Consider the following 27,458-nt stretch of genomic DNA (forward strand, 5'->3'; position numbering starts at 1 on the left):
CTGAGCGGGCGGAAAACCTTCAGGTGTGTTACAACAGGAGGAGAAGGAGAAAGGTGAGAGAGGAAGGAAGCCAGAGAGCGAGACAAACACGGGGAATACAACAACAAAGACACAATGGCGGAAGAGAAGATGCTGTGGAAGGAAAAGGAAGAGGGAGCAGAACAGAGACAAAAAGTGCAGATTTTCTTTTTTGTCTACCGTCTCTTCAGTCTGCGGCGCTGAGTGTTCAATATTCTGTGTATGAGCGTGAAATGACATGTGCATCTCACTAAATGTGCTTCTGGGACACATCTGTACATCCCCCTCTCTCCTCTCTCTCATCTTCTCTGTCTGTTTATCATCTTCTCCCAGCAGCACCATTTCCCCTCTGAGTCTCTGGGTTGCATTATTGAAATAATAGTCTTTTTTTTTTCCTGCTCCTGTTCTCTATTCTCTTCAGCAGTGCAGTAGCATGCATGTGTGTGTGTGCATTTCATTTCCCTTTGGCAATTTCCTGATGTCTCTTGTGCTCTTTTTTGTCAGAAAACGTCGTCTTCAGAGGTGTTCCAAGACTTCAATATACTCAATCATATGTGCAAGTGGGCATTTTGAAGTGAATAGAAAAAGTATACAAAGTCTCTTATATTCACCAGCATTAAAAGTTACAGTCTGAATACTTTTCAGCGATTAGACACGTGCTATTCATTTCAAGGACACATATAGGACCTCTCTCGAAGTGTAATTGTCTAAAAGATCAAATATGATGAAGGCAGAGTATGGTGAAATTTGGTTTGTATAATATTCAAAGTAGTAGAATTAAAACAAATAGTCGATTAGTTGATTTAATAGATAGAAAATAAAAATTACCAAAAAAAATTAAAAAGGTGACTCTTGCAGTTACTCATTTATCGTCTTAATAAAAATTAAATTGCCGACTATTCTTTTGTCCAAGCTCCTCTATTGTGAGAATTTGCTGCTTTTCTTTGTCTTAGAGTTTAAGATTGTTGATTGGACAAAATACATTGCTGTGAGAGTAACAACTCAAAAAACACAAAAGAGGAGTTGTTGCAGCAGTTCCGAGCATGTTTTTTTTTTTTCCAACAAATGTCTCCGTACACATAAAAGATAGCGCTTTACTCTCTCTGGCTGTCCTTGTTATTATTCTGTTTCTACTAAAATGGAAACTGAATTTTTTCTGTGGTTGTAAAATGAGAAGAATCCTCTTAAAACGGTGGCGATGGAGGCGGATGTTTGTGGGGAGATATGCCAGTCAAAGCAATGAGGGGATCTACCAGACGGGTTCATACAGAAGTCAAATCTTCATTAGTAATGGCACCACGCTGGCTGCTGTGCTGCTTGTGTGTGTGTTGTAAAGCCAGGCATATCTGAGTAAAGACCAGTCAGTTCATCTTTGAGGTTGACAGCCATCAACATCTGACTCCTACTCTCTCCTTTGCCTCGAAACGCCCTCATTCATTTCCATTCTACTGTATCATCCCTTCTTCTCCATCATTCTATGAATATTAATAATGTGTGATGACCTCTATTTCAAGATCACTAACCTCTGTGATGGTGCCACTTCATTGCTCTGTAATAGACCAGTGTGGGAGCAGCTGAGGAGCTGGGCCATATCTAATGCTGTCTACACACAAACACACGCACACACACACACATGCACAGATACAGTTTGTTTTCCCAGTGATGATTGATTCACACCCAGATATAAACATATATAAATTATTATAATTACGGAACCATGACTTACAATTACTCTGTATGTCATGGCTCAATAAACAGACTTCTTAAATTATAAATGAATGTAAAAGAAAGCCCACAAGTGGATGCATTCCACTGCACTCCTATTGTACTATTGTACGATGTAGAGTAAAATTACAAACCCTCAGCTGTGCATCATATTGCATTATACTATACAGGATGTGTTTGTTCAAATGCATCACCTTTATTCATGCTTTTTGAAATTACTCTCCATACACACCTGTCCCTTCCCTAATGTCCTCTGGCTGTGTGTCCATCAGGAACTACACCATTCGTTTCATGCCCATCCCCATCATCGATGCCTCCCAGGCTCTGAAGGCCAGCCCGGAGAAAACGGAGGACGCTTTGCTAAAGGTTTGTTGAGCCTCCAGATGTCTTGTCACAGTGTTACAGGTTTTTTTATTGTGCAGAAAACATGTTGTTTGCATCAACTTTAGGAATATTGAACATGACTTACTTATTCACGTTATTATTGTCACTTTGGTTTATTGTCATGACAATGGTTTTGTGTTTCCCTCCCCAGATTGAGAGTTATCTCTACAGGAACCATGAAACCAGAAAATACCTGCAGGAACAGGCCTATCGGCTGCAGCAAGGCATCGTCACAACAACCACACAACAGGTGTGTAAACAAAAGCCCCTTTCACACATGCAGTCTATCCCAGAAATGTTCAGGAACATTTCTGCATAGGGTCATGTGTATTTGGGAGAAGAGATACATATTCAGATAAATCTGTATGACACATTTTGAACACATAACCTGTTTACGGTAACAACAAAACATTGCTTGTCTTGCAAACTTGTTGAATATTAAATACATTACAAGAGCACTGGACAGCAACAGCTCCGGCTATGCCATGTACTTAAAAATAATAAGAGACATCTTTCCCTGCATACACACACATCCAGCCTTTTCCCTATCTGCTTCTCCCTCTGTCGAGTTTTATGATGGTGGACATCAATAAATGTTGCATAACTGCCATCTGCTGGCTCTCTCTCCCTCTCTGAAGATGCCCACCCACCTTGAGTCCAGGTCCTCTCTGAGGTTTCTGCCTGTTAAAAGGCAGTTTTTTATACCACTGTCGCCAAATGTTTGCTCATGGGCCAATGTTGGGTCTCTGAAAATTAATTAAAGAGTACGGTCTAGATATGCCCCAGTTAAAAAGGTTCATTAGATAGCCCATTGCTGGGAATTTGTGCTTTATAAATATAGCACAATCCCTCGCCCAATCAAGACCTTCATGTTTGTTTTTATCTTCCAGATGATTGACAGGATTTGCGTGAAGGTGCAGGACCACCTGAACTCTCTGAGAAACTCAGAGACAGACGTCGTCTTGGAGGACGTCAGGTCAGCAGAGAGCCTCATCAAAGATGCCCGGAACTCTAAAACGGTGAGGAGGGACACATTATACACAAGGCTCTGTGCTGCACTTAAATGAAAAACGTTTCGGAGATCACTTGTCTTGTAGTTTCCTACATCCTTTCTTTGATTCCTATACCCATCCTGTGTCCTCCTTTCTGTGTCTCCAACAGCTGCTCCCAAACCTCTACCACCTCGGATCGGCTGCCAGAGAGGAGGTGAACAGCTCGTCAGTGGGACCCATCCAGGAGAAACTGGAGTCTATGGCTGGGGAGGTGACAAATGTCATGGACCAGCAGCTACAGGTAGAGTCAGAACTTTAACTCCAGAGATGATAGGAAGTTAGTTGGTTAAAGTATGAAACATAACCACCAAAAATGATACTTAACTATCTTAGTGATACACTGTCTGGAGCTCAAAAATATTGTATGCACACATCACATCACACTCAGTACTTGTGGTTTACATAATGTTTGTGATAAATAGAAGGAAAATTAGAAAATAGGCACCACCTGCAGGCGGCGAAAGATAACCAACAAGAAAATCTAAAAAAGGACTTCAACAGTCTTATTTCTTTCATAATAATAATAATCTTTATTTATTGAGCACTTTTCAAAGTCTGAGTTACAAAGTGGTTAAAACAAAATAATAAAATAAATAAAATATTAGATTTTATAATGAAACAAGTCAGAATAATCTCGGTTATCTCCACTCCCTCCAGACTCTGTTGGAGTCGATGGTGGATGCAGCAGAGTCTCTCTGCCCCCATGTGATGAAGAAGAGTAATCTTCGTCTAGAGCTAATGAAAGCCAGCTCTTCCAAGATGGTAGTACCCAAAAGCTTTGTGACCAAAACCCTCCTGGAGCAGTCTGGGGTGGATATCATCAACAAGATGAGGTCTGTGTGTGTTTGTGGGTTGAATAGTATCATGTGTATGTGCCTGTAGATATTTCAAAAACAGTTCAATGAGATCTTTCTGTGACCTCCTGTCTCAGTCTTCTCCGTCACCTGACCGTCACGGTCTTTTTCTCTGTGTGTCAGTGAGGTGAAGCTGAGTCTCGCATCCTTCCTGTCTGATCGCATTGTTGATGAGATTTTGGAGTCTCTTTCCACTTCCCAACTCACTCTGGTAAGATTAAATTCAACACAGCTCTCTACTGGCTCATTCATTCATTCATTCATTCATTCATTCATTCATTCATTCACAATGGTTGTTAATTTGAGCCCTTTCAATCAGCTATATCAACTTTCATTTAACCTTTTTGAATTTCAGTCTTTCCACTTTTGGTAGAATAAGCATGTTCATTTAGTTTAAATCTCTTCTTTTCACCTTTTTGTATGCTCCCCCTTTTCTGCCTGCCTTCTTTCCTCCACGCTCCTTGTCCCCATCTTCTCCTTCATCCCCTCCTTGCACCCACATCTATACCCTAACTACTCTGCTCCCTGTTTGCTCTCCTCTCTCGTCCTAACAGGCAGATCATCTGGTGCGACGAGGTCGCCCCCTGGTGCAGCAGGAGTCTGTGGATCTGGACGTCCCGGAGGAAAAGATTCCTAAAAGGGCATCAACCGAGATACTGGAGGCTGAGAGGCTGGAGGATCTAGAGACATGCATGGTAGGTTTGGGTCTATCCATGACTAATTTATGAAGAATCAACACAAGCCGTCTAAACAAAACTGCAACCGAGTGTTGGGTTGAAGAGTGGTTTTATTTTATGATTCTTAATCTAGGTGTCTTATGCCTTGGTGAGATTTAAAGTAAAACTGATTAATTAAAACGCAACCTGTTCATTCTGTCTTAACACCAAGTTACATGTGGTTGTATTAAACAAATGTAAACAATTACGCCTGGAATAATGTTACCCTTTAATGGGAAAAACAGACCTTGAGGATTCGCGTTGGTATTTATTTAAAGATCTGTCTTGATGTTCAGCAAACTGAACTTTTTGTGTAAGTTTCAACTTAGTTTGTGAACATTTCATGGGTCTTGAGATGATGAATTGTTCCTTTTTACCACAGTTGTATGCAGATGTGTTGCAGAAAGGCAGCATGGATGTATGAAGGTGTATGTGACCTGTGATGTACAGTAAATGCAGGCTGTCAACAGGACGCTTCATGTTCTTCTGTCTCTGGTCCTGTCTGTCTCTCTGGTGTCTTACCCCTCTGTCCATCTTATATTCCTCTACTTTCTCCTGTTTTACATGAACTGTCTCAGCTCTCTCCTTCATGTTTGTCTTCACTAGGCTTTACTGTGTGTTGTCTTTCTTCCTCTTCAATCTTCTTTTCCTCTCTTCTTCCTTCTCTCTCCACCTTTGCTCCATGGAGACTCTGTGCTGCACCAGTGTAAGTAACTCTGGACTGTCCCTCTACACTCTCCTTCCAATTCACTCTTCTTTTCGTCTTCTTTCCCTTTTCCATGTCTCTTCACTGTGCCTGCCTGCTACACACTTCTCTGTGCTGTAGCTTTTTCTATAGCACAAAGAGTCTCCTGTATTAAAATTATTGATCCCTGTGATTTATTTTAAAGATAGTGTAGAAGAAGCTGCAGTATAGTAGGATGCATTAATCTCTCACTTCCTCACTCCACATTATATTTCACACTGTTGAATGCTGATTATTGAAAATGGTTATTTTCCTTGATGCATCCAGCCGCATTGCACTGCTCCTCTCATCACCACCTTGTCAATGTGGATCACGGTACAACATATATATATATATGCAACATGTGTTAGGCAGCTACTGTGTGTACTATCGATGTACTGTATGAAGACAGTGGAATTAGTTTTATGTTCCCTCACTGCCCTGAGTCTCTCGCTTTACATTTTAGGATACCTCAGTGCCTGTCTACATGTAGGTCAATATGTCTGTGTTATTCTAGCTTACAGAAGTGTGTGTGTGTGATAGAGAAAATCAATAAAGATGATTTCCTCTGTTGGTCGTGATTACGTTTAGACTGTTTTGATTAAATGTAGTGATGTTTGGTCTCAGAGTGGCTGATCTCTAGTGTGGTTTCAAGTAAACTGTGGACAGAATCCCGAATAAGAAATCAGGATCCAACAGCCACCGTTAGCTTGTCGTTAGCTCGATTTTTGACAATATTGCTTGTTAGTTTGTTCTCCCACGATATTTTCTCTTTGAAGAAACAACCTGGCTTATCAAACTGAAAGCTCAGCCAGTCTTGAATGATGGAAATGGCAGTTAAAATAAGGTGATAACAGTTGCTATCAATTGTATCTGATTATCTTCTCTTGTTTCAGATGACTCCCAAATCCAAGAGGAAGAGCATCCACAGCAGAATGCTTCGGCCAGTGTCTCGTGCCTTTGGTAAGTTGTTGTTTTTTGTTTTGTTTTTTGATACATTTTCCTGGTTTATATTTTATGACATTGAGCTATAGTAGAATCAAATATTACACTTGAACATTGAATGTATGCCTAATTAAAAACATACTAATGACTGTCCGACCCACAGAGATGGAGTTTGACCTGGATAAGGCCCTGGAGGACGTCCCTGTCCACGTGGAGGACGCTTCATCTCGAACTCCACCTACTCCATCTCATGCGCTGCCAAAACTGGAGCATCGTCCGTCAGGAGGGATGGTGGAGCTGCCGTCTGAGGAGGAAAAGAAGCTGCAGCACTTCACCAAACTACGACCTCGCCGGAACAAGAAACAGCATTCCAGCAAAGTACCTGTGAGTCAAACTTTGTTGGCTGGGGAAGCACAGTTTAAGACACTGGTTAGCCCCAAAAGAGGAATACTTTAATTTACTTGCAAATCGGAAATTATTGAAACAAGAATGGACTATACACCAAATACTAACTTGTAAGGAAACAGATCTACTGTTCATCAGATGTTCCAGACACGTTATCACATTCTTCAACTTCTTCTTTCAGCAAATCAACAGTGCTCCATCTCATGATGGGGAGCAGAACGGCCTCATGGGAAGGGTGGATGAGGGGGTGGACGAGTTCTTTTCCACAAAAGTCACCAAGATGGATTCAAAGTAAGAGTTACAAATTTGTTTTTATTTTTCCATGATACATTTTTTTTCTCTCACATTTCAAATACATTAAAGATGTTAAATCTCTTGTCCTCCTTGCGATTCGTCTCTCGTTCTGTCTCCTCTCAGACGTACCCTGAAGAGCTCAGAATCTCAGGATGGAGAGAAGAAAAAGAGTAAAGGAGGATTCCTCAATCTCATCAAACGTTCTTCCAAATCTGATAAATCGGACAAATCAGATAAGTCTGAGAAAAACCAGTCAACCGCATCAGCTTCATCTTCCACCTCGACGGCAGCTTCCACCATCCCTGAGGAACCTTCCTCACCGAAGCCGGGAGTAAAGAGCCCAGCCCCTGAGACAAAGTCCAGGTGTGGACAATCAAAACTGAACAATTTCAGTTTTGTGTTCTGTTCAAAAGTCAGTCCCAGTGCACCGTTCGAACGCTTATTTTCTAATATTTCCTGTCTTTACTGCAGAGATGCTTCCAGCCGCTCGCAGCCAGCAGACTACAGCAGCAGCTCAGACCGCTCAGAGGAGCTCAGGACGCCGGACTCCATCGACGAGCCCTGGGACATTTCGGACGGCAGGGGCAGTCCTCAGGGAGGCAGGCGGTACCCGGGTTTACAGATGATGGGTAGCGGCCTCCTGGCAGAGATGAAAGCCAAGCAGGAGAGGAGAGCATACAAGGTGAGGTGGTTCAGTAATCACTGAGGTTACAAGAAACAAGGGAAAGTAAGGGGCAGATGGCAGACATCAACATGTGGCAAATGTCTTGTGCCAGATTTGAAGAGATGATGCTGACTTTCCACATTAAATTAATAATTAATAATCCCTTAATTCAGTTAGATGTGAAAATATCAAGAGATGAGTGAGAAGGAGGGCGCACATCAGAGAAGCCATGGGGGAAACAGAATATTTTCACACCTATTGTCAAAATAAGGTGACAGTTAAAGATAAACTACCAAAATAAAGTTAAAGGTTTTTTGACAGTTTTATGGCAGACAGATATAGAGGGTTTAAAGAAGTAGACTAGAGGATATAGTGCTTAAATAAGATCATATTTGACTTTGTTTTGGGGACAAAGTGCTGTAGGTGTTCAGTCTCCACTTGTCAGAGCTGTTTTGTTCAACACTCACTAACTGGTGGATTCCAGCTGAGGGAGCACTCAAAATAAGAAGCATCCTAAAACACACACACAGATGCTGAGACTTGTGTATATCTTCAGGCTAGTCGTTTCACCTGTCAACATGTTGACATAAAAACACAAACAACCCTGATTTTGTGCCAGACGACAAGGTGAGAGGAGGAAGGGGAGGGAGCAAGGGAAATGCAGAGAAGAAGAAATGGAAGCATGAACGGCTAATGGACGGGAGGAAGATGAGAAAGAAAGCGGATATGCAAATATTCTGTCATGACTCACCCCGGGATATGAACATCGTGGGAATATTTCACCTACTTTGAATTCCCAAATTCACTTAGAGGCCTTAAAGTGCCCTCTGTTCCTTCACCTCCTTTGCTCTCTTTTCTACACTCACTTGTTCATTTCCTCAAAAGCAAAAGAAAAGAGTTTGTCATTTGAAATCAATCATAGTGTGATTGATGGGGAACGACAGGATGACAGGGCAATAACTGTGTGATTTGGGTACTACATCTGTGAAATGTGAGTTGATAGTAGCGTGTGTGTGCGTGCGTGTGTGTGTGTTTGCGTGTGTGTGTGTGTGTGTGTGTGTGTGTGTGCGTGTGTGTGTGTGTGGTAAGAGGTTTATGGTGTTTGCAGCGTTAGGGTTTTTTCTGACCTTGTATCAGTGGCACTAAAGCCTCTCCTGCCATCTGCTTGTTCTGGCTGGCTTCCAGGTGTGTGTGTGTGTGTGTGTGCATGTGTGTGTATGGCGGTAAAATGCAGAGAGAGATATTCACGAGGCGGGAGGTTATTAATACAAAGCTTGGGTGTATGAGCTGGGTTTTCTAACACAAAGGCGCCCCCTTCTGTTAAAATGTTGCTTCGCAGTGTAACATGTACATTCAGTATTACAGCACTGCACTTAAATAAAATAAAAGCTTGACACTGAATATATGCTGTATAAAATTGTGTAAAATAGACTGCAATGTGTAGCAAATATACCGGACGCACGCATATAATGAGCCAATATTTTGTCCTTGTGTGTCCTCTAGTCTTCCAGCCCCGACAGGCCCGACAGCAATGCAACAGGTAAGCTGCTATATCTGTTGACATAATCATGCGGAAAAAAATGAGAGGAGCAGCTATAAATTTCCCACAAAATGCAGGGATACAAGTTTAGTCATGAATTGCCATTTTTGGTTTTGATGTTTTGGGACGGGGTTCATACATGATTGTGGATGATTTTTTTGTTTTTTTTTTACTTATCAGCAGGCAAGACCCAGCCCACCATTTCAGAAAGCAGGCCTCCCACTGGCTCGATTAATAAATCAGACCCTGGTTCTCCCGAGAAGACCCCTCCTCGTTGTGAGGCCAGGCCTGATCCGGCCCCTCGGCTCAGGACTACGTCGTCATCAAGCTCCCCAGGGGGACCAGTAAGTCCAAAACCACCTGTGCCACAGGGAGCAAAGCCCGCGCTGGCTGCCCGACCCACCATCGCCCAGAAGCCAAGGACCACCAGCAGCAGCAGGAGCATAGGTACATCTGATTCAGTTTTTATCATCCTGAATGACATTTTTATTAGATATTTTATTTATTTTGCTTTTAGATTACGCAGTCAGCATTGTGATTGTTAAGTATATTTTTTGTGAGCTTTTATGACAAATAAGACAATATTTGTTTCCTGCTGATTTTACCGACAGACGAGAGCTCAGATTCCCCCAGCAGTGGCAGTGTGTCTCCGAAGGTCTCAGCTCTCACTCCCACACTAAAGAGGATGCTGTCTGAGAAAGACAAAGATGGCCTGCAGTCGGGAGGCTCTGCCAACAAAACCACTCAGGATGGTGGGTCACGAAATCTGTTTCCTTTGTGTAAATGCGAATCAATAAGCAGATTTCCCCTACACAGACTGCAGACGTTTAATGTCGCTGTCAGGATCCGACTCATATTTGCCTTGTTCCCGTGGAAGCTGTCGCCTGTGTGCATGTACAATATTGACAGACTGATAGATTCGGGTCAAACCTCTCACTCAGTCCCACTGCCTTTCATGTATTATCTATTATGTAACAGACAGCTGGCTTATCTTTTTATGCCCGTCTCCGTTCTCGTGTCTCCTTTGGTCTTCCTTCCTTCCCTCCCTCTCTCTCTTCCTTTTTTCGCTGTATGTTATCAGTGGCTCCCTCTGGTGCCCATCATATCTGATTCACGTTTGCTCTCAGGCAAATGAGAATTTATTTTGAAGCTGGCTACTTGATTTTTTTGGTTCTTTGTTTTGTTGCCCAGTAGAAGTTAAATCAAATCTGTGCTGTTTTTTTTCGTATGAATATCGAATGGTTCCAGAGAGATTACAAGCTGGCGGGGGCAGTTTCAGTCTGCAGCCAGTGCAATCTTACAACCTTGGCACCAATAGAGGGGAACTTCTTATACCTAGAAGACAACATTTTCTTCCTTTATAATTAGATTTAATGATTGTGTCACACAAAATTTAGGGTGCCATATTATCTAATTCTATGTAAATTAAGAGTATACATATGTATACATACGTGACTTTTCAATAGCCTCTACTCATAGTGAAGAACATTATCAAGAATACTCAGGTGGAAAGAGCAGGATCCCCTTCAACGACTAACTCAATCTATCCCAGCATGCATTGGGCAGAGAGTGGGTAAACGTTCTGAACAGACCAGCAGTCCATCACACTGATAACAATCTGCATATTTAAAAAAATTAACAACTTTGTGTAATTTGGTCTCAGTATTTCCTGGCTGGATAAAGTAGGGCTTAGTCTCACACAGCCAGATCTGTCTCCACAGTGCAAGTAGAGCTGACAGTAGTAGACTCCTGGGATATGCTGAAACCACAAACCTAACTTCTGAGCCAAGGATCTTTATCCTGGTAGCATCCATTGTTTCTATAAATGTGCGTTGCTTTAATCATGCTGTCGTTTGCACATTTGCTCAGCCTTTTCCGGGCCATTTTTGTCAGCAGGCTCCTCTGTACTGTAGATACATAAGTACACACAGCTGGTAGCACAAGGGAGTTGGCTGCATGAGTCTTGTCTAGGTTGCAGGATAGTTATTCAGTCTTGTGGGGCTGCTCTCTGAATCCCCAATACTGTGATTTTCTTAAAACACATAAACAAATATAAAGTGGGTGCTTGAGGTGCTTTACATCACTTCCTTTTTTAGTTTGTCATTTTCATCTTCTCCCTCTTGTTTTCAGTGAGGACGGGCTCTGTGTCAGACTCTGTTCAGCGACCCAGCCCTCTCCGTACCAACTCTGAGGATCACGGCTCCTTCAGGACCAAGGACCAATCTCCAAATCCAGACAAGGCAGCGGGAAAGAAGTCATCAGACTCTGGGGAGGAGGCAGACAAAGACTTTATTTTAATATGAGTGAGACGAATGTTGATGAGCCTCAAGTGTTTTCTTTTAGAAAAGCAACTAAGGGGGGAATCTGATGGATATATTTTGGTTAATATTAGAGGTTCTACCTGCAGGTCCTGTCTGACCACACAGTATGAATCATGTTTGGTCTGCAGGAAGACCTGCTGTAGTATCAGGTAATACACAGTGTCAAATTTTATTTAATTTGGTTGTCCATGATAAAATTATTGGTATTAACACTTGGGTGGGAATCTCTCATTACAGTTTTCAGTAACATCACTTCACCTAGTAAACCAAACTGTGCAAAGTCTCCGAAGAGCTTCCTTCTCACAAACATACTCTCTGAAAATCTCTTGTCTTAAAAAAAAAAAAAAAAAACTTTGAAGGATTTGATTATCATTGAAACCTGATTAAAGTTTGTTAACCACTAAAAAGAGACATGATGCGTTCAGGACACAGCAGACTTTTGTGCAAAAGACAGAGAGAGACTGTGAAACTACGACTGTACGTCTAAAATCTTTCTTTAATAATCCAACGTCTTGTTTCTATTTGTTGCTTGTAGCTCGTTTCCCAGGGACCAAACACATGCAACAATAACACCAGGATCACTGTACTGTACTTGAACTCAAACATACGACCACACCAGGACCCAATGGCATTTATCTCCTTCAATAATATTTGTATAGATTTTTCTAAACACTATTTTCAATAAGTTACTTTTCTCCGGACTTCAGAGGTGACTGAATCCATTATGCAATTCAGTTTTTTTTTTTATTTCCAGGAAGATACAGGTTCAGCTGAGAATCTCAGCCCACCATACATCCGAAATACAATTTTGATGTAGCTGACATTAAAAGTCACTCAGAGGAGACTCACCGGGCTCTGAGGATAGCTATTGATGATACTTTACACCCGACTGGACTCAAGTTTGTCTCTGTGTGAGAGAGTTGGAGTGACCATATGAAGTGTTGCTTAGGGAGGACTGTGGTGCTCTTAAACTTCACTGATAACCAATCAATAAGGCTTCAGCACTGTTAACTAACACTGTTCTCTGTGTTACATCGCTAACGAAAAAAAAAAAAGGTTTTATGATATCTTCAAAATGCAGTAATCATTTTAAGGTGATTTAAGGGGGAAAGGAGTGTGTCTGTTATTAAAGCGCAATACAGAGCCCCATCCTAAACACAGTCTCATATTTCTGTGATGTCAACCAAACAAATTCATGTCTAGCTCATACTCCTCAGAACAAATGAGACTATTAAGCATTAAACTAAACTGTGTGGTATGCCACTGTTGGTCATTCATACAGACTTTGAATTGCTCTTAAAGACAGATGGATCCTCACCCCTTATAATGTACTTACATTTATTAATATCACCCTGGTGTGCTGATGGTCTAATGAAAGCAAAGAACTGACTCAAAAAGAGGAATGTCATAGATGAACAGCTTGAAGGTAACACAGATGGAGAGAATGTCACTAACTGTATTTCGACAATAACCTCTTTAGTCTGATCTTTGTGTAAAAGCGGGACACTGAGGGAACTCCAGCCTTCAAACACTCAGCATCTCTTAGAGACTTGACCTTTAGGGCTTTCAAATTCAGCTCACTTTCACCTCATTCTGTGCAACACAAGACATTTCTTAAAATACAACCTGAACACATACGAATAACAGAGAATGCAGCGCCTGAAGTGAATGTGAACAGAGGGTAGCTGTATTTTAACCCCATGGATCTCTGGGATATTCTGTATGTAGCATTTCTAAGACCTGAATGCTACACAACAACAACATTATCTTTGTCTGTCATGAAATGCCCTTTTCACACTGCTACACAGTCAGCTAACGGATTCTCAAAGTTATCGTACGTTCAAAGTCATTCATCTCATCATTCATTAACGAAGGCAAATTAACTCATACCTCTATTTACAGTTTGTACCCTAAGCACTGCATTGTTTACAGTTATACTAAATTGCAATATACATCAGGACGTTGCATCACGTTTTGCTGCATTGATGTCATATTTGAGTAGTAATGCTTTATATTGAGGTCCTTGGAGGCGTTTCAGGAGCAGTGTTTTCTGTGGAAAAGAGGAGCTTCTGTTGATGCGGGCTTTGACCTTTTTTAACTTTCAAGACATTTTACATGCGCCAAAACCCATATAAAACACTGGGACAGGAAAAAACAAAAGCATGATAGGTCTCCTTTAAGACTATATAAGTGTTGATCATAACATGATAAAAGAGCTTATTATAAGACATTTATAAGCACTTGTTAACAGTTTATAGACACCTCAGAAAGTTAATAAAAGCCTAATAAAGGATTTATTGACCTTGCTCTCACTTTAGATCAGGTAGCTCCAAAAAGCAGAGTTAACTGTAAGTTACGGCATGGTTCACTACATGACAAAGTATGTATTGATCTTGATAAAGCGACGACAAAAAGCTTAGTAAAGTTTTAACAATGATATAATAGGTAAGTTAGGTAAAAATCAATTATTTTTACCTAACAGTGTTTTTAGTTGTTCTTAAGCATCTATAAAATGTTGACATGTTTCTTATAAGGGCTTATAAATGTCTTATAATCTAACAATGAACATGTGTATGATGCTATTGTTAATGCTCATGTTAATATAATATTATATAAGCTTAAGAGGGTTTTATTACCTATCAACTAACTCTTATGACAAGGACCTTAATGTAAAGCTTGACCTTGAATTCTATCTTAAATTTACTTGAAAAAGCAAACAAACACGGATGCTTCAGGTCTGTCCTTCAGTAAACCCATCCTATGTCACATGAACGCAGCATTTAACACCTGTGTATGAGATTTGACTAATATTTCATTATAAATGAATACCACTGTGGAATTATTATTTATTTTTGACTACAAAGCTGACTGAACTGTGCTCCAACATTAATTTTCAATGTGCACTAGACCTCTTTCTTTATGCGCAGTGTGAAAGGGGCTCAACTCGTATTTTATTGTACTGTACAAGAGACTAATCCAAGTCAGGGCCAAAGGTCTTACTGGTGCACCTTTTCCTATGGTGTCTATCGATGTCTTTTGTAGGATCATGATAAGATTTTGCTTCTTTGTCACTAACCATGGTTCGGAAATAACACTGTTCCTGCTGTATATAGTTAATCTGTCTCTGATGTCTGCTTTGATTCACAGTCTCAGTCCTAAAACTCATCACCTTTTCTTTAAAAGACATTCCAGGACACTAAAAAAAAAAAAGATACCACTACTTTTCAATATTTTTAAAGCAAATACACGTGGCTGTATTCTGTTGACACTTTTTTTCGCCATTTTCCTGATGCAAGGAAATTATATGGACACACTCTTCTTCTTCAACTCTTCTGTGGGGATTTCAGAAGCAGCTGGCTGTGTTTCTGTCATGATTTCCTGTCCAATCCTGAAAAATGAGCATCCACTTCATTTCTGTTGGTGCACGGAGTGATGAAAGTGAAAATAACCAGTAGCATTGAGTCTAGACTCCTGAGTCTACGTATGTGTGTGACTGCATGATGTGGCTGTGAGTTGTACTGTATGTATATATGTGCTTTCATACATGTAGGAGTGTGTGTATATATGTATGTGTAATATACGCACATGTAATATACACACTGTGATATATTCACATGCCTATGTGAACACAGCAAATCCTCTATTGTTTTAGTACTAAGTACACTACTATACTAAGGGTTTGTTTGTAACTTATTTGGAATAAAAACAGTGGCCGGTGATGTCTTGACCCTTTTTGTTGTTTTTTCCTCTCACTTGTACATTGTGTTCATAAATGTAGAAATTAATTCTTTGTATGTATTAATTTGTTATTACATGTAATAGATTTAATGTTACTTTCATCATGAGTCAAAAAAAAGCAATGATGCAAAACAATGACGGTTCTCCTCAAGCTGGAAAAAACTACATAAATGACATGTTTGCTCATTATCGGTCTTGTTTGTTCCATTTTGTCATGGATCAATATGTTTGAGTCATTCTGCTGGTGTTGGACATTTCTTCATGCAAATATTAATATTGATTAAAATAATTTTACAGACTTTGAAATCTGCATGGCTTTGTTACTTTTGTTGAGGATCTGCTTTGCAGTGTACAATACAGCCACCAGGTGGCAAATACAAAGCTACAGTATCCTCTCTGTCTCTCTCTCTCTGTCTCACTCACACACATAGGAGGTGTGGTTTTTCACAAAGTCAGAAAAGAGCATATGTCAACCAAGCAGACAACTGAATAGTGTGTCACTTCAGTCAGTCCTCTTTGTTGTATGTGTTAAAGTTGACAGCTTACTTGACCTTTCTTCATTAACATGGACAGTGCCTTTGACAACCTGGATGCAGCTGGTTTTCTGGAAATCTGGCAACACTTCGATGCAGATGGTGAGGACAGTTAATGACATGTTCATATTTTCTCTCACTAAAAACAACTAAAGCAGATAGAACATTGCTTTTTAATATATATTCTTCCCTGTACTGGATATTGGGGGGGAGGAGTATTTGTGGTAATACATTTGTGAGTCCTGTTTGTGGGAAGTATTTTGAATTCTTGTGTTAAATTCTTGTGATTGAAAAAAAACTACATTGGCTGTATCCATAAACCTTAAATATTGGGGAAAATGTCACATATACGGCATGTCTGAAAGGGGAGGGGAATGTGCACAACCCCAAGGAGCAGGAAGACTTTACGCAGGTCAAAGCTGAAAGTAAGAAAATAATTTGGCAGTGATAAAGTCACTTGTTGAATTCATTGTAAAATTCAAACTTTCTTCACAATGTGTACAACCCAAGGACTAACATAACTTGTTTTTTTTATTTATTTATTTTTTTGACAGATAATGGCTACATTGAAGGCAAAGAGCTTGATGAATTTTTCCGTCACATGATGAAGAGACTTGGTCCACAGGTAAGTCAACTTTGTTTGGATGAATTCATCCTGAGCTTGTGATGACAGCAGTTCAATACAGTTCAGCTGAATGAGAACAAAGCCACAGACTGCAACATCATTTCCCTCAGATATTGACACATGTATATGATATAGTAGTTTGTCCACCTCTTTGCCATATCAATGACGATACTAAAATAACGCAGTATAAATCATGTACATGTTTTCAAGATTCAGGCTTACAGTTGCTATATTTCTTAGCTGATCATATGTTTCTGTGCACGTTAGTACGGGCAATAATTTATTTTCAAATTTGCCACTGCAGTCAATCGTTGGCATACAATGGTAATTCATTTCCATATGTAATGATTCATTATCTAATTTAAGACACCGTTTTTCTTTCTCTACGAAGTACGTTTGGCTTTGGACAGCATTTGTGATCTGTGCTGTGTGGGCAGCTGAACCTCTACGCAGTTATCTGGTTGGGTGGGGTGACTGTAATGATGTTAAACACAACACAATTAAAGAGCTCTGGTCAGGGAGCCTTCTCCATGACCAGTGAAAATGAACATCGAGCTATTTGTTCATTTTCTAGTGTGTTTGAGTGTTCGACCGGACTCACTTGGATACCAATGGGGGTACTAAAACAAACAGACCACATGCCAGTCTGTCCATTGGATGTTTGCCCCCAGGATAACTTCTGTTTTATGTATTTATCTCAAGCTACAAAAACACAGCACAGTCGCTCATTAAATTCTAGAAGTATTAGGTGAGATTAGCCACATGGTGTTTTGTGTCCTCTTGTGCAACAGTTATGCTGATTTCTTCGACGTGACCCCCATTAACTGCAAGTTAAATATATCAGTGAAACCCAGCGCATACATGAGTTTGTTATGCAGCGTACATAGTGTCAATAGTGTACAAACTTCTGCTTAGCAACAGGAGATTGCTGGCGCCAAACGAGTATCTGGCCGAAAGGGTGATGCTGAAGATAAATGCCTGTCTCTCAGTAATGAGCAAAGCTCAGGCACCTTGTAGTCTGCAAACTGTGTGCTCTGCTCTGCATGACACCATGATTCAGACCTCATCCCCACAGATCATCAGGTTACTATAGTTACAGTACAGTGATTGAGGGTTTACAAAGAGAGGCTGAAAGATTAGCTCCTAAATGTATGAAGTCAACGGCTGGAAATATTCTGGTGCTCAGTTGCTTCAAGCTTTAGACTGAGCTCTGGTTGAGGAGGAACTTTGTCTTTACCGGAAAAGAAAATGTGATTCTGAAGTCAGATAAGCATGCACTAAACTTTTGTTCTGTTTATTAGTAACGCTATGCAAACCAGGGACATGCAGAGTGAGCTACAAACAGTTAGCCTCAGGTTGAGAAAGCAGAGCTTGAGAGAAGAAAATGGGAGTATCCATGGCGACATTTCTTAAAATAACTGTGACTCAGCCAGTAGCGTATTTGTCCTTCAAAATCAGGATCTGTTGTTTGAAGTTGTTTTTATTTCATTTTACACTACCATGTGCTGTATCATAATGATATCTGTGTCCAGTTAAACATGCAGAGTGAATTATTAATAGTGACTTTGGGGCAAGAATATCGATTAAATCCTGATGTGTTGTATCTCTCCAGGAGAAAGTGACTGAGGAGAGAGTCCAGAGACTGAAGCAAAGGTTTATGTCCGCCTATGATGTTACAGCTGATGGGAAACTACAGATTCAAGAGGTACTACATGAGTTCTATGTCTTAAATCACTCACCTATTTCCTTTACCATTATTTCCTTTAGATTAAAAGATAGGTTCTTTTTTTGGGTTTGTGTCTGCATGCATGTTTCATGTTTCACGCCAGCCAAAGAGAAGATAAACCACCTTTAAATACATAAAAGCTCAGACTCCACTTCAACCCACTCATCCCATCATCGAGTGGTGCATCTTTTTACTTTCCTCTGTCCACTCTGTCTCTCTCAGACTCATCTATCCACTCACCCTTCCATCTCCTCTTCATCTCTTATTTATCTCATGTCTCCATGACAATTATGATACAGCCCGTACCATATTCAAGTACAATGAAAGCTAATTTCCGAGACTGCTGTGGGTCAGGCTGAGCCATCCTGTAGTGAAGAGTCAGACAGAGGAGAGCAGTGCTCAAACCAGACTCAATCTCTATATACAACACCATGCACTATCAATGCAACACTATTTAGTGTAAATAAAAATTTACTCTGAATAGAATTGGGAAATAATCTAATGATCCATTTGGACTGTAAAGTAGGACTCTCAAGAAACCAAAACAAATTGGTAGTAATTAATGAAAGATTCTCAAATGGCTTTTTAATTTAGTCAGTTCATTAACAAATTAAATTACATCAAACTTGACTGATAAATTAACAGGCTGTGGCTGTTTCCCAGGGATATAAAGCACACAGTTTGATGACAGTGCCTTCCCAGTCTCCACTCTGTGTAATTGATGCAGGTCTTTGCACTGCAGCCGTGCTTCATGTGAACAATCAAGTACAAGAAACCAACCCATGATCCACTGAGTGGGTCAATCCCTTAATGTATTGCACCCACAGACCCCGAACGCTTTAGTTTTTACTCATAAAGCTGAAAAATAAATCAATACTCATCTGCCATAAGTGACCTGTCAGAGAAACAATGATTTACTGTGGCTGATGCAGGAACAGTGTGGTCAAACCTCTTTGTACAGTAGCTTCTTCAGACTGGGAATGAACCCATCAGACTGTTTCCTTTCTAATACAGTTTCCTTTACATTGACAAAAAGAAACTGAACATGCATTGTACTATACTTAAGTATTGATTGCTCATAAACACTTGATCCACCTAATAAGGGCAGTATCAGGTTCAACAAGTTGGTGCATCCCTTTCTGTGCTCCTTCCTCATTCTGCATACAATTTTCTCTGTTCTATGTATATTAGAAAGGAAGTTAGCAAGCCTATCAGAAAGCCACAGTATCCTGTTAGAAAGCTGCATGAGTGACTGTTACACCACTGGTACAGTATCATATGACTGGCCCGTTATGTGCTTTGTTCAGCAGTTACCTACTCACTATTGCACTGATGTGATATGCATCATGCAGGGTCAGCAACTGTGCAACATGTCATGCATTTATTGTATTTAACAGTAATAATCCTGTGTTGGGAAACATTCTCTCTCTAAACAACACAGCAGTCCTGGATCTGGCAGGGACTCAGTTCAGTGGGTGGATATTTCACAAAGTATGGGTTTCAATATGTCGTCCATATTTTAACTGCCATTCATTGATGTCTACACAGTCAGGACAGTTACACTATGCTGGTACTACAGGAGGTACTATGCAGGCTACTTTATGTAAACTGTATGTTCACCAATTGCACTTTCTTTTGCACTATTCCCATATTGTTGAATCACAATATTTATTTTCTTTCACCCGCAAATGCCAACTGCTCTATATGCATGACAAATCAACTTAAACTAATCTCTACAATTTGGCCACTTACCTTCCACATTGGTAAGCTGCGAATTGACCAAGTTCTGGAGATTGAAACTGCTACCTGAATGCATTTTTTATGTGGTTCTTGGAAACCTTGAAGTCTTTGTTCCTTAGTTTCTCACAAATTTAAAAAAAAAAGCTATCTTTTTAGTTGTGCTGAAAGGAATACCGACAAATAATCTTTCAAATCATTTTTCAAACAACTAATGTGAAAATTTGGTGCTCTAGCAATCTACAAAAGCCAAGACTCTATGACATTGTGATAAAAATGTTTTTCTAACTAACCAGTCACTGTGACATGTGTCTGGAAACACTGAACATTGGCAAGACTTTTTTTCCAGTGCGCTGATTGTCCTTTCTTTTGTGAAACTCCAGCTCTTCTGGAGTTGGCATCACTGTTGGTGCATTGCGCCTCTTACTGTGAGCAGAAGTTCAGTGTCATGATCCAAATGGTTGCAGTATCATCTTCTTTTTTTATTCAGATTGATTGTGGGGGCCAGTTTAATCTGCTAATGGAAGGCTGATACTATTAAAAGAAGGACAGACAAGAGAGGAGTAACATGAACTGGAGCGGAGCCAGGAAGAGCCGGAGGAGAACATAAAACATGAATTCTAATCCATCCCTCATTGTATCACTGCAGTAGTTGCACAGGTTGTGAGATATCTGCAATGGAGCACTCACTTGCCACTGCCAAGTTGTATGATGTTACTTTAAATATAACATGTACAGTGCCCCAGTTGATCCAGTTTATTAAGATAATCCACATATCCTACTGTCAGAAATTTCACTGGATCCTTTCGTAGAAAATCTAATAAAAACTGACCCCTGATCTGATCAAGATTATAAGGCCAGACCGTAAACTTGGTGGTTATTCTCTCCAACAGTAAAATAAACAAGACTTAATGAGATGGAAGGCCTCATAGAACGTTATTATCATTGACTGTGTGGTTTATAATCCAATCACTGCTTCACTTCCTGACCTCTGCTCTCTGACATGTTTTCCAGTTGGCCAATATGATCCTCCCTGAAGACGAGAACTTCCTGTTAGTTTTCCGCAGAGAAGCACCTCTGGACAACAGTGTTGACTTCATTAAGGTGAGGTCACAGACTACAAAAACATTTCTATGAGATAAAACAAGATGACATGAGACGAGCTTCCTCCACCAAACTATTCTGTCTACTACAATGTGTCAGTGAGAGGTTGTACAGCAGCAGTAAAATCACAACATCTACAGAGCCATGCTGATGGGCCAGTGTTATAAATCATACATAAAGCAACTGTGACAGTCATGATCTGACTGAGAACCATTGTTGCATGTCAATATGTCCCACATGAATTCACTTGACAGTAAAGAACCAGAGCACCAAAGATAAAGCTTAAGCCTAAAAAACAGTTTAAAGGTCCAATTCATAAGACAGTTGATTATCAAGTCTCATTCCCAACTCGACCAACCCAGCGTGTCAGTATTTGACGGGCTGGGAATGACACTCAATAACTAACCATCTAACATAATTTGATCTTTAAGAATTTAGGCAGTACAGTTTATAAATAGTACTCATTCTTATGCAAGTCACAACTAAATCTCAAGTATTTGCACTGAAGTCCCATGTCCTAAACTTTCAGTTTCTCTTCACCAAATGTAATGACATGCTCACAACAGATCCTCAACACACCATTCTTTGTGCAACTTTGAATGTCGGACAAAGTTCAGCGTCAAAGTCATGTAACACGGGTCCCCACCTCTGCCTTTAACATAAACCCGGGTCTACAGATAAATTCTAAGAAAAAATTATAGTTTCTTTCCTAATGATTAAAACCAGATTGACCAGCAACAGAGAGTGCCTTCGTGATTTGGAGTTGCAACACATGCAAGTATGAGGAAGTCTTCAAACAACCTCAAAGCTGTGAATTCTAACGGGACTTGACTAGTGCTGTCTTTTCACTGTGGTCGGGTAGTTGTCATAGCAGTCCTTTTTTAACTCCGACAACATCTTAATCTGTATTTTGCATCTAATCTGGTGTGATATTTCCACACTGAAGTCCAGTTCTCATAGTGAACGTCATATTACCAAAACACAACACAACATAGGACTACTAGCTATGATGACAGGACAACTAATTCAGATTCGTAGATAACAGCGGTACACTGCATGTTAGCATTGATCAATTTGCCCTTCCCTGCCCGCTGTAGATATGGAGGAAGTATGATGTCGACTGCAGCGGCTACATATCAGCTCAGGAGCTCAAGGTAAGGTTATCAACACAAAGAAAATGTGCATCACTTCACATAGAAGAACCTATTACACATCTCTTTTCTGCTCAAGGAGCAACCTTCCACGGTGGCATTGGCAGACAGTGACCAACCCCCCCACACACCAAGATGTTGTCCTTTCCCAGCTTCTCACAACATATATTTTTTAAGAGAGATTCCTGGTAGATAAAATAATCAGCTTCTGTTGGAATCAGCTGTTAATAAAGCATTGATTGTTTCATCATGTTATTATGTGTTAAACTTTTGTCTCTTAGGCCTTCCTGAAAGACTTGTTCCAAGAGCATCACAAGGAAGTGTCATCCGACAAGCTTGAGGAGTACACAGACACCATGGTAGTGATACTGTTCAATCACGCACACATACAAACTCACACACACACACACACTGTGGCCTTTGTCACTATTGTACTATGTCCCCTGACTTTCTCCTTTGCTTCTTAATATTGGTTGAGGACCTGCTGGAAATCGAAAGACCTTGTGAAACAGCTGTCCTCAAAACATTTTTGCCATGTTCATTTTCACAAATGTTAGCTGTAGAAGACTGAAAAGACTCAATAAACTATTCTGCCAAAAAGCTTCTATCTGAACTGTTGTTCTGTAGAAGGAAACCAGCAGTTGTTCAGAGAGACTTTTCACTTGTGATACTTTTTTCTTGAGATTTTGTGTGCTGTCACAGCTGTCAAAAGAAGCTGTGTCACTCGTGTATTTATGTACCGTCTCCCTGAGATACTTTTATGAAAACCCAGAGTCTTAGATAGCCTACTCCTTTAGATTATAGATTTCAATTTGGTAGAGATTGGTTCACGCTCAAAGTCAGAACGAGTGATGAGTTGACTCTAGAGTCACAGGTGGTCTGACGCCTGAGATATTTTCATGCATCTCACTACGTTCTGTTTTTCTTGCAGATGAAAATCTTTGACAAAAACAAGGATGGCTGTTTGGATTTGAACGACTTGGCCAGGTACTTTTCAAAGAGCAGGACAATACATTGAGTTATCTTTATGTGTCTGTTGACAGATGGTTTAACAGCCATAAAAGAGAGATTTTATCAGGTTTTGCCAAATGCCAATATCACAAAAAATAAAAAACACATGTACCAACCTAACGTGGATTTTTAAAGCAATTTACAATAAAACATGGCTGAACATTCACTGTTGCATACTGTATATTTAAAGTGTTATACTGTATCTGATAAGGAAAAGAAGTTCCAATCCCATATCAAGGAATATTTTTGTCTTTAATAACTTGAATACTTGTCAAATAAATATATCTTTCACAATTAGGATCTTGGCTTTAGAAGAGAATTTCCTGCTCCAGTTCCAAATGGATGTAAGTGCATTCTTACTCTTTATTTGACTGATGGAAAACACGAGGGTGAATCATGTTACAGTTTAATAAGTTATTTTCTGTCTTGTTTTTTTTTTGTAATATATTTTCTTTCCTTCCATGTTCTCCACTTTGTTTTTACTCCTTTCTTCTTTTCCTAAGGCCTGCAGCAAAGAGGAGCGAAAGAGAGACTTTGACAAGATCTTTGCCCATTATGACGTTGTAAGTACAATAACATAACAGGGTGGGACGCAAATGATGACTGCTATTTCTTAATTGACTGGCCTGTCCAGTAGGAAATTATGTGAAAATGTGGACTGTAGGTACTGTATTTTGGTTTAAGGAACAACCTCTGAGGCATAATCATCCTATTTCTAATGTCTGCTGCACTTAATACTGAACTATTTTACAACACTTTTGTGTTGTAATCCTTTAGTAATGTAGGTTTGAGTCATTAGCTAGCCTGAGGAGGAGGACAGACAAGAATTGCCCTCAACAACTTCCTTTAGAAACTCCCATTAGCAAAGCAGTCCCCTGATGCTAACAAAGCTGCTTAAAGGCCAAGTGCATTAGCCTATAGCATAGTACTGCCTGTGGTCCTTCTAAACAGTTGATGTCTGTTATGTTTTCATCGGATGGTGACACGATATGATCTTTAAAATATCAAAGAAATATCAATGACCAGCACTTCTCCATAGAGCAACAGATGTAATTCTTTATATTTTACCCATGATCGTGGCTCTTCAGTAAAGGCAGGAATCACAGCCACTTAACATTTTCCATTCCCAATTAGTATCACTCTCAAATTGGCATAATGTGTGCCTCTGTGCAGAGTAGGACTTGGTACAGCAACAGTGAATCCAATTAGCTCCGTCACCTCAGTAATGAAACATAATAAAGCAAAGCACCCATTACATTGTCGAGTCACTCTCTGGGATGATGAGTTAACTATGTCAGCCTAATTCACAGTACAGCCCCAGATAGGAGTCAGGAGTCACTGATAAGCTTCTCCTGTTCTGTAAAATCATGATTATGACTTAGTCTATTTTGAGTATGAACTAATGGTTCATCTGAAACCTTTTTATTCTGCCTGCACTTAATTTAATGTTCACAGAAGCTGTGTTAGAAGTGTTCCGGTCTCAAACTATTAGTCGGTGTATAAAGCAATTCTCCACAAGACAAGTAGCATTACGGTTAACAGTGTGTGGTCAACAAACAATATGGACATCATTTTAATATTTAATGTGTGGTAGGCCTGATGCACTTTTACCAGACTGAAAAATCAACATGGTTGAAACAGTGTGATCTGCAGCGTGTCAGTGTCATGTTTTACACCATGGCTGCATGTTCAAGCACTTAAATTAATTCAATTAAATTTCCTGCAGAGTGTCAAGTATCACTGGTGTAATCCTGCTTCATGTTCTACGTAATCTGGAGGTGGATATTTGCAATAAATGTATTTCTGAGCAGTGATGCCTGGCAAACACCCCAGGCTAGTAAGCATCCCTGCATTCTGGGAAGCGTTCCAGCCCCACCAATGAATACGCCCAGAAAAAGAAAACCAATGAATGACTGAATAATGTGAGTGGGATGTAAATTAGAAGTATCTGCACTCCTTTCTGTCATTTGTTGTCTCTTTCTCTCTCGACTCTTTATTATTCCTTTCTCTCTTTTTCTGTCTCTTCAGAGTAAGACAGGAGCACTGGAGGGTCCCGAGGTCGACGGTTTAATCAAAGATATGATGGGGCTAGTCAGGGTAAGACGCTGCTGTTTTTTAAAAAAAAAAAAAAAATTATAAACATGCTTTCTGACATTTAGATATTAGAGTTTTTCTAGGTGCTGTATCGTAGGCAACTGGACTTGTTTCAGTTTCACCTCTCATCCAAGAGGCTTCTTCAGTTCTAACTAACTGGAGAGGAGTTGGCAGGCTTTTAAACCCTGTGTGGGAGTGTCCTTACAGAGTTGTTAAGAACACGTGTGAGCTCTGAGTTTCAGAGTCGTTAGGGCCACTTGTGGGTCGTTGGTCCAACTGGCCTTCATGTGGGTTGCTAAGGCTAGATGAACCCAACACAAGTGGCCCTAACGACTCTGAAACTCAGCTCACACGTGTCCTTAACGACTCTGTAAGGACACTCCCACACAGGGTTTAAAAGCCTGCCAACTCCTCTCCAGTTAGTTAGAACTGAAGAAGCCTCTTGGATGAGAGGTGAAACGTCTTCAAGAAACTGAAACAAGTCCAGTTGCCTACGATACAGCAACTAGATTTACCATGACCTGGATGACTGAGAACCTTCATCAACATAAGTTTTGTTAACCAAAAATATACAGTTGTTGCAGGTACAGGTATACAGCATCTATGCATGTTCTAGAGATTTTAAGTCATTTCCACATTCGAGTAGTCGCATTAAATTATTTTCAAGTGCTCGCAAATACTAGTAATAGCTACCTTGTCTGCACTTTGCAAATAAGCCTTTGATTTCACCAGGCATTCTCCATACATCTTCTCCACTCTCGTAGTTGTTGTGTGTCACAATGGTAGTTTTCTACTCAACAAATGCCATCAACTCACACCAAGCCTCTCTTTAATAAAGCTTAACGGGAGCATGTCTCCAGTCACTATGTTCAATAGTCTCTCTGCTGTAATCTCCTTGTGCTTAATGTGCAAATGATTTATCATTTAACTAGTTTTTCTTTGACATACAGGGTTAATGTTACACAGTTTGCACTGCAAAATTCATTTTGTTAACTTTGTCAGAGAACTTCTACACATCACTCTTACACCTGCTCCCCCCTTCCTCTGTCATCTGTCCTCTCCAGCCCAACATCACTGGTCCCGAGCTGGACAAGCTGCGAGCCGTTCTGCTGCGTCACTGTGATGTCAACAAGGATGGAAAGATCCAGAGAAACGAGCTGGCTCTGTGTCTGGGAGTCAAACCTAAGCTTAGTTAGAAAAATGAAACACTGAATCTGTAATTGTTGTCAATAATGGTAGAATGTTGTTTTGACCTGTCTGATTACGGGATTACTTTAAGGTCAATGTTCATAAAGAGTTATTTGATCCTGGATATGATAGAAACAAGCTGATACTGTGTGATGAAAAACAATATGAAATTATGCATCTTGTATGACTTGAAATGACAGTGTTTCCTGTGCATGTTGTCAGACAAAAGAAAAGAGAATGAGATGTGAATGTTTTTTTGCCTAAAATGATTGATTAATTTGTGTTTTATTAATCAGTTTGTTAGTCGGTGAACATGTTCGTTTAGATATAAAGGTTTATTCTTTAATGTGGTGCTTGAATACATTGGCCCCTACTAATGTTTGGCCATTTGCATGTTTCTCTGCCACTTGTAATTTTAATATAATGTGCTGTTGAATAAATAAAATGAAGACAAGTGATGAGAATATTACATTTTCTTTTCTCTTATTCATGTAAATACTTTAATGCAAAGCTCTTTTAAATATATGTAAATAAAACTCTCTGAAACATTCAGAAAAGTTAAAAGCCACATTTTTACATTAATTAAATTAATTTAAGTACTTTTTAAGTAACATTTCGATCTGATGATGTAACAGAAATTCATAAAAGAGCATTTAGTATTCGTCTTATTCCTTAAATTCTCATTCTATATTACAAATGATTGTATGTTTTCAAATTCTTTAAAGTTTTAACTGTGATTATGAACGACTATTTGTAGCGCAAGTAAGTGAGCGTTGACAAGCTGTTAACTGGTGTTCTGTTAGAAAATGCTGTAGAGACATGTTATTGTATGCAAATGATTCAAAACTAAAAGGCTGTCTAGCCTTCACTGATGAGTCACTGGCAGCCTTTTGAATGCTTTTTTCAAAA

The 27,458-nt window shown here is 39.9% G+C and overlaps 2 protein-coding genes across 2 annotated transcripts in view; both read left to right on the plus strand.

Annotated features, from left to right (window-relative positions):
* The window catches only part of LOC141011447 (F-actin-uncapping protein LRRC16A-like), a 72,528-nt gene extending 60,193 nt beyond the window's left edge, over positions 1-12,335 (plus strand). Inside the window, exons 23-38 of the mRNA XM_073484604.1 lie at positions 2,016-2,109; positions 2,279-2,377; positions 3,018-3,146; positions 3,289-3,420; positions 3,837-4,012; positions 4,157-4,244; positions 4,588-4,728; positions 6,370-6,436; positions 6,582-6,802; positions 7,005-7,114; positions 7,241-7,480; positions 7,589-7,799; positions 9,285-9,321; positions 9,502-9,768; positions 9,933-10,073; positions 11,452-12,335. Of these exons, the coding sequence (XP_073340705.1) occupies positions 2,016-2,109; positions 2,279-2,377; positions 3,018-3,146; positions 3,289-3,420; positions 3,837-4,012; positions 4,157-4,244; positions 4,588-4,728; positions 6,370-6,436; positions 6,582-6,802; positions 7,005-7,114; positions 7,241-7,480; positions 7,589-7,799; positions 9,285-9,321; positions 9,502-9,768; positions 9,933-10,073; positions 11,452-11,624 (2,326 nt within the window). The 3' untranslated portion in view covers positions 11,625-12,335. The remainder of the gene's footprint in view (positions 1-2,015; positions 2,110-2,278; positions 2,378-3,017; positions 3,147-3,288; positions 3,421-3,836; positions 4,013-4,156; positions 4,245-4,587; positions 4,729-6,369; positions 6,437-6,581; positions 6,803-7,004; positions 7,115-7,240; positions 7,481-7,588; positions 7,800-9,284; positions 9,322-9,501; positions 9,769-9,932; positions 10,074-11,451) is intronic.
* A 3,557-nt stretch (positions 12,336-15,892) lies between these two features.
* Positions 15,893-27,007, plus strand: LOC141012222 (secretagogin-like). Its single transcript, XM_073485649.1, has 11 exons — positions 15,893-16,015; positions 16,468-16,538; positions 18,151-18,243; positions 21,016-21,105; positions 22,203-22,259; positions 22,538-22,615; positions 23,188-23,243; positions 23,566-23,611; positions 23,771-23,830; positions 25,296-25,364; positions 26,426-27,007. The coding sequence occupies exons 1-11, from the start codon at positions 15,946-15,948 to the stop codon at positions 26,555-26,557; spliced, it is 822 nt and encodes a 273-aa protein (XP_073341750.1). The 5' UTR covers positions 15,893-15,945; the 3' UTR covers positions 26,558-27,007.
* Positions 27,008-27,458: the final 451 nt, after the last annotated feature.

Source organism: Pagrus major, chromosome 17 (genome assembly GCF_040436345.1).
Source record: "Pagrus major chromosome 17, Pma_NU_1.0".
Classification (NCBI taxonomy): domain Eukaryota; kingdom Metazoa; phylum Chordata; class Actinopteri; order Spariformes; family Sparidae; genus Pagrus; species Pagrus major.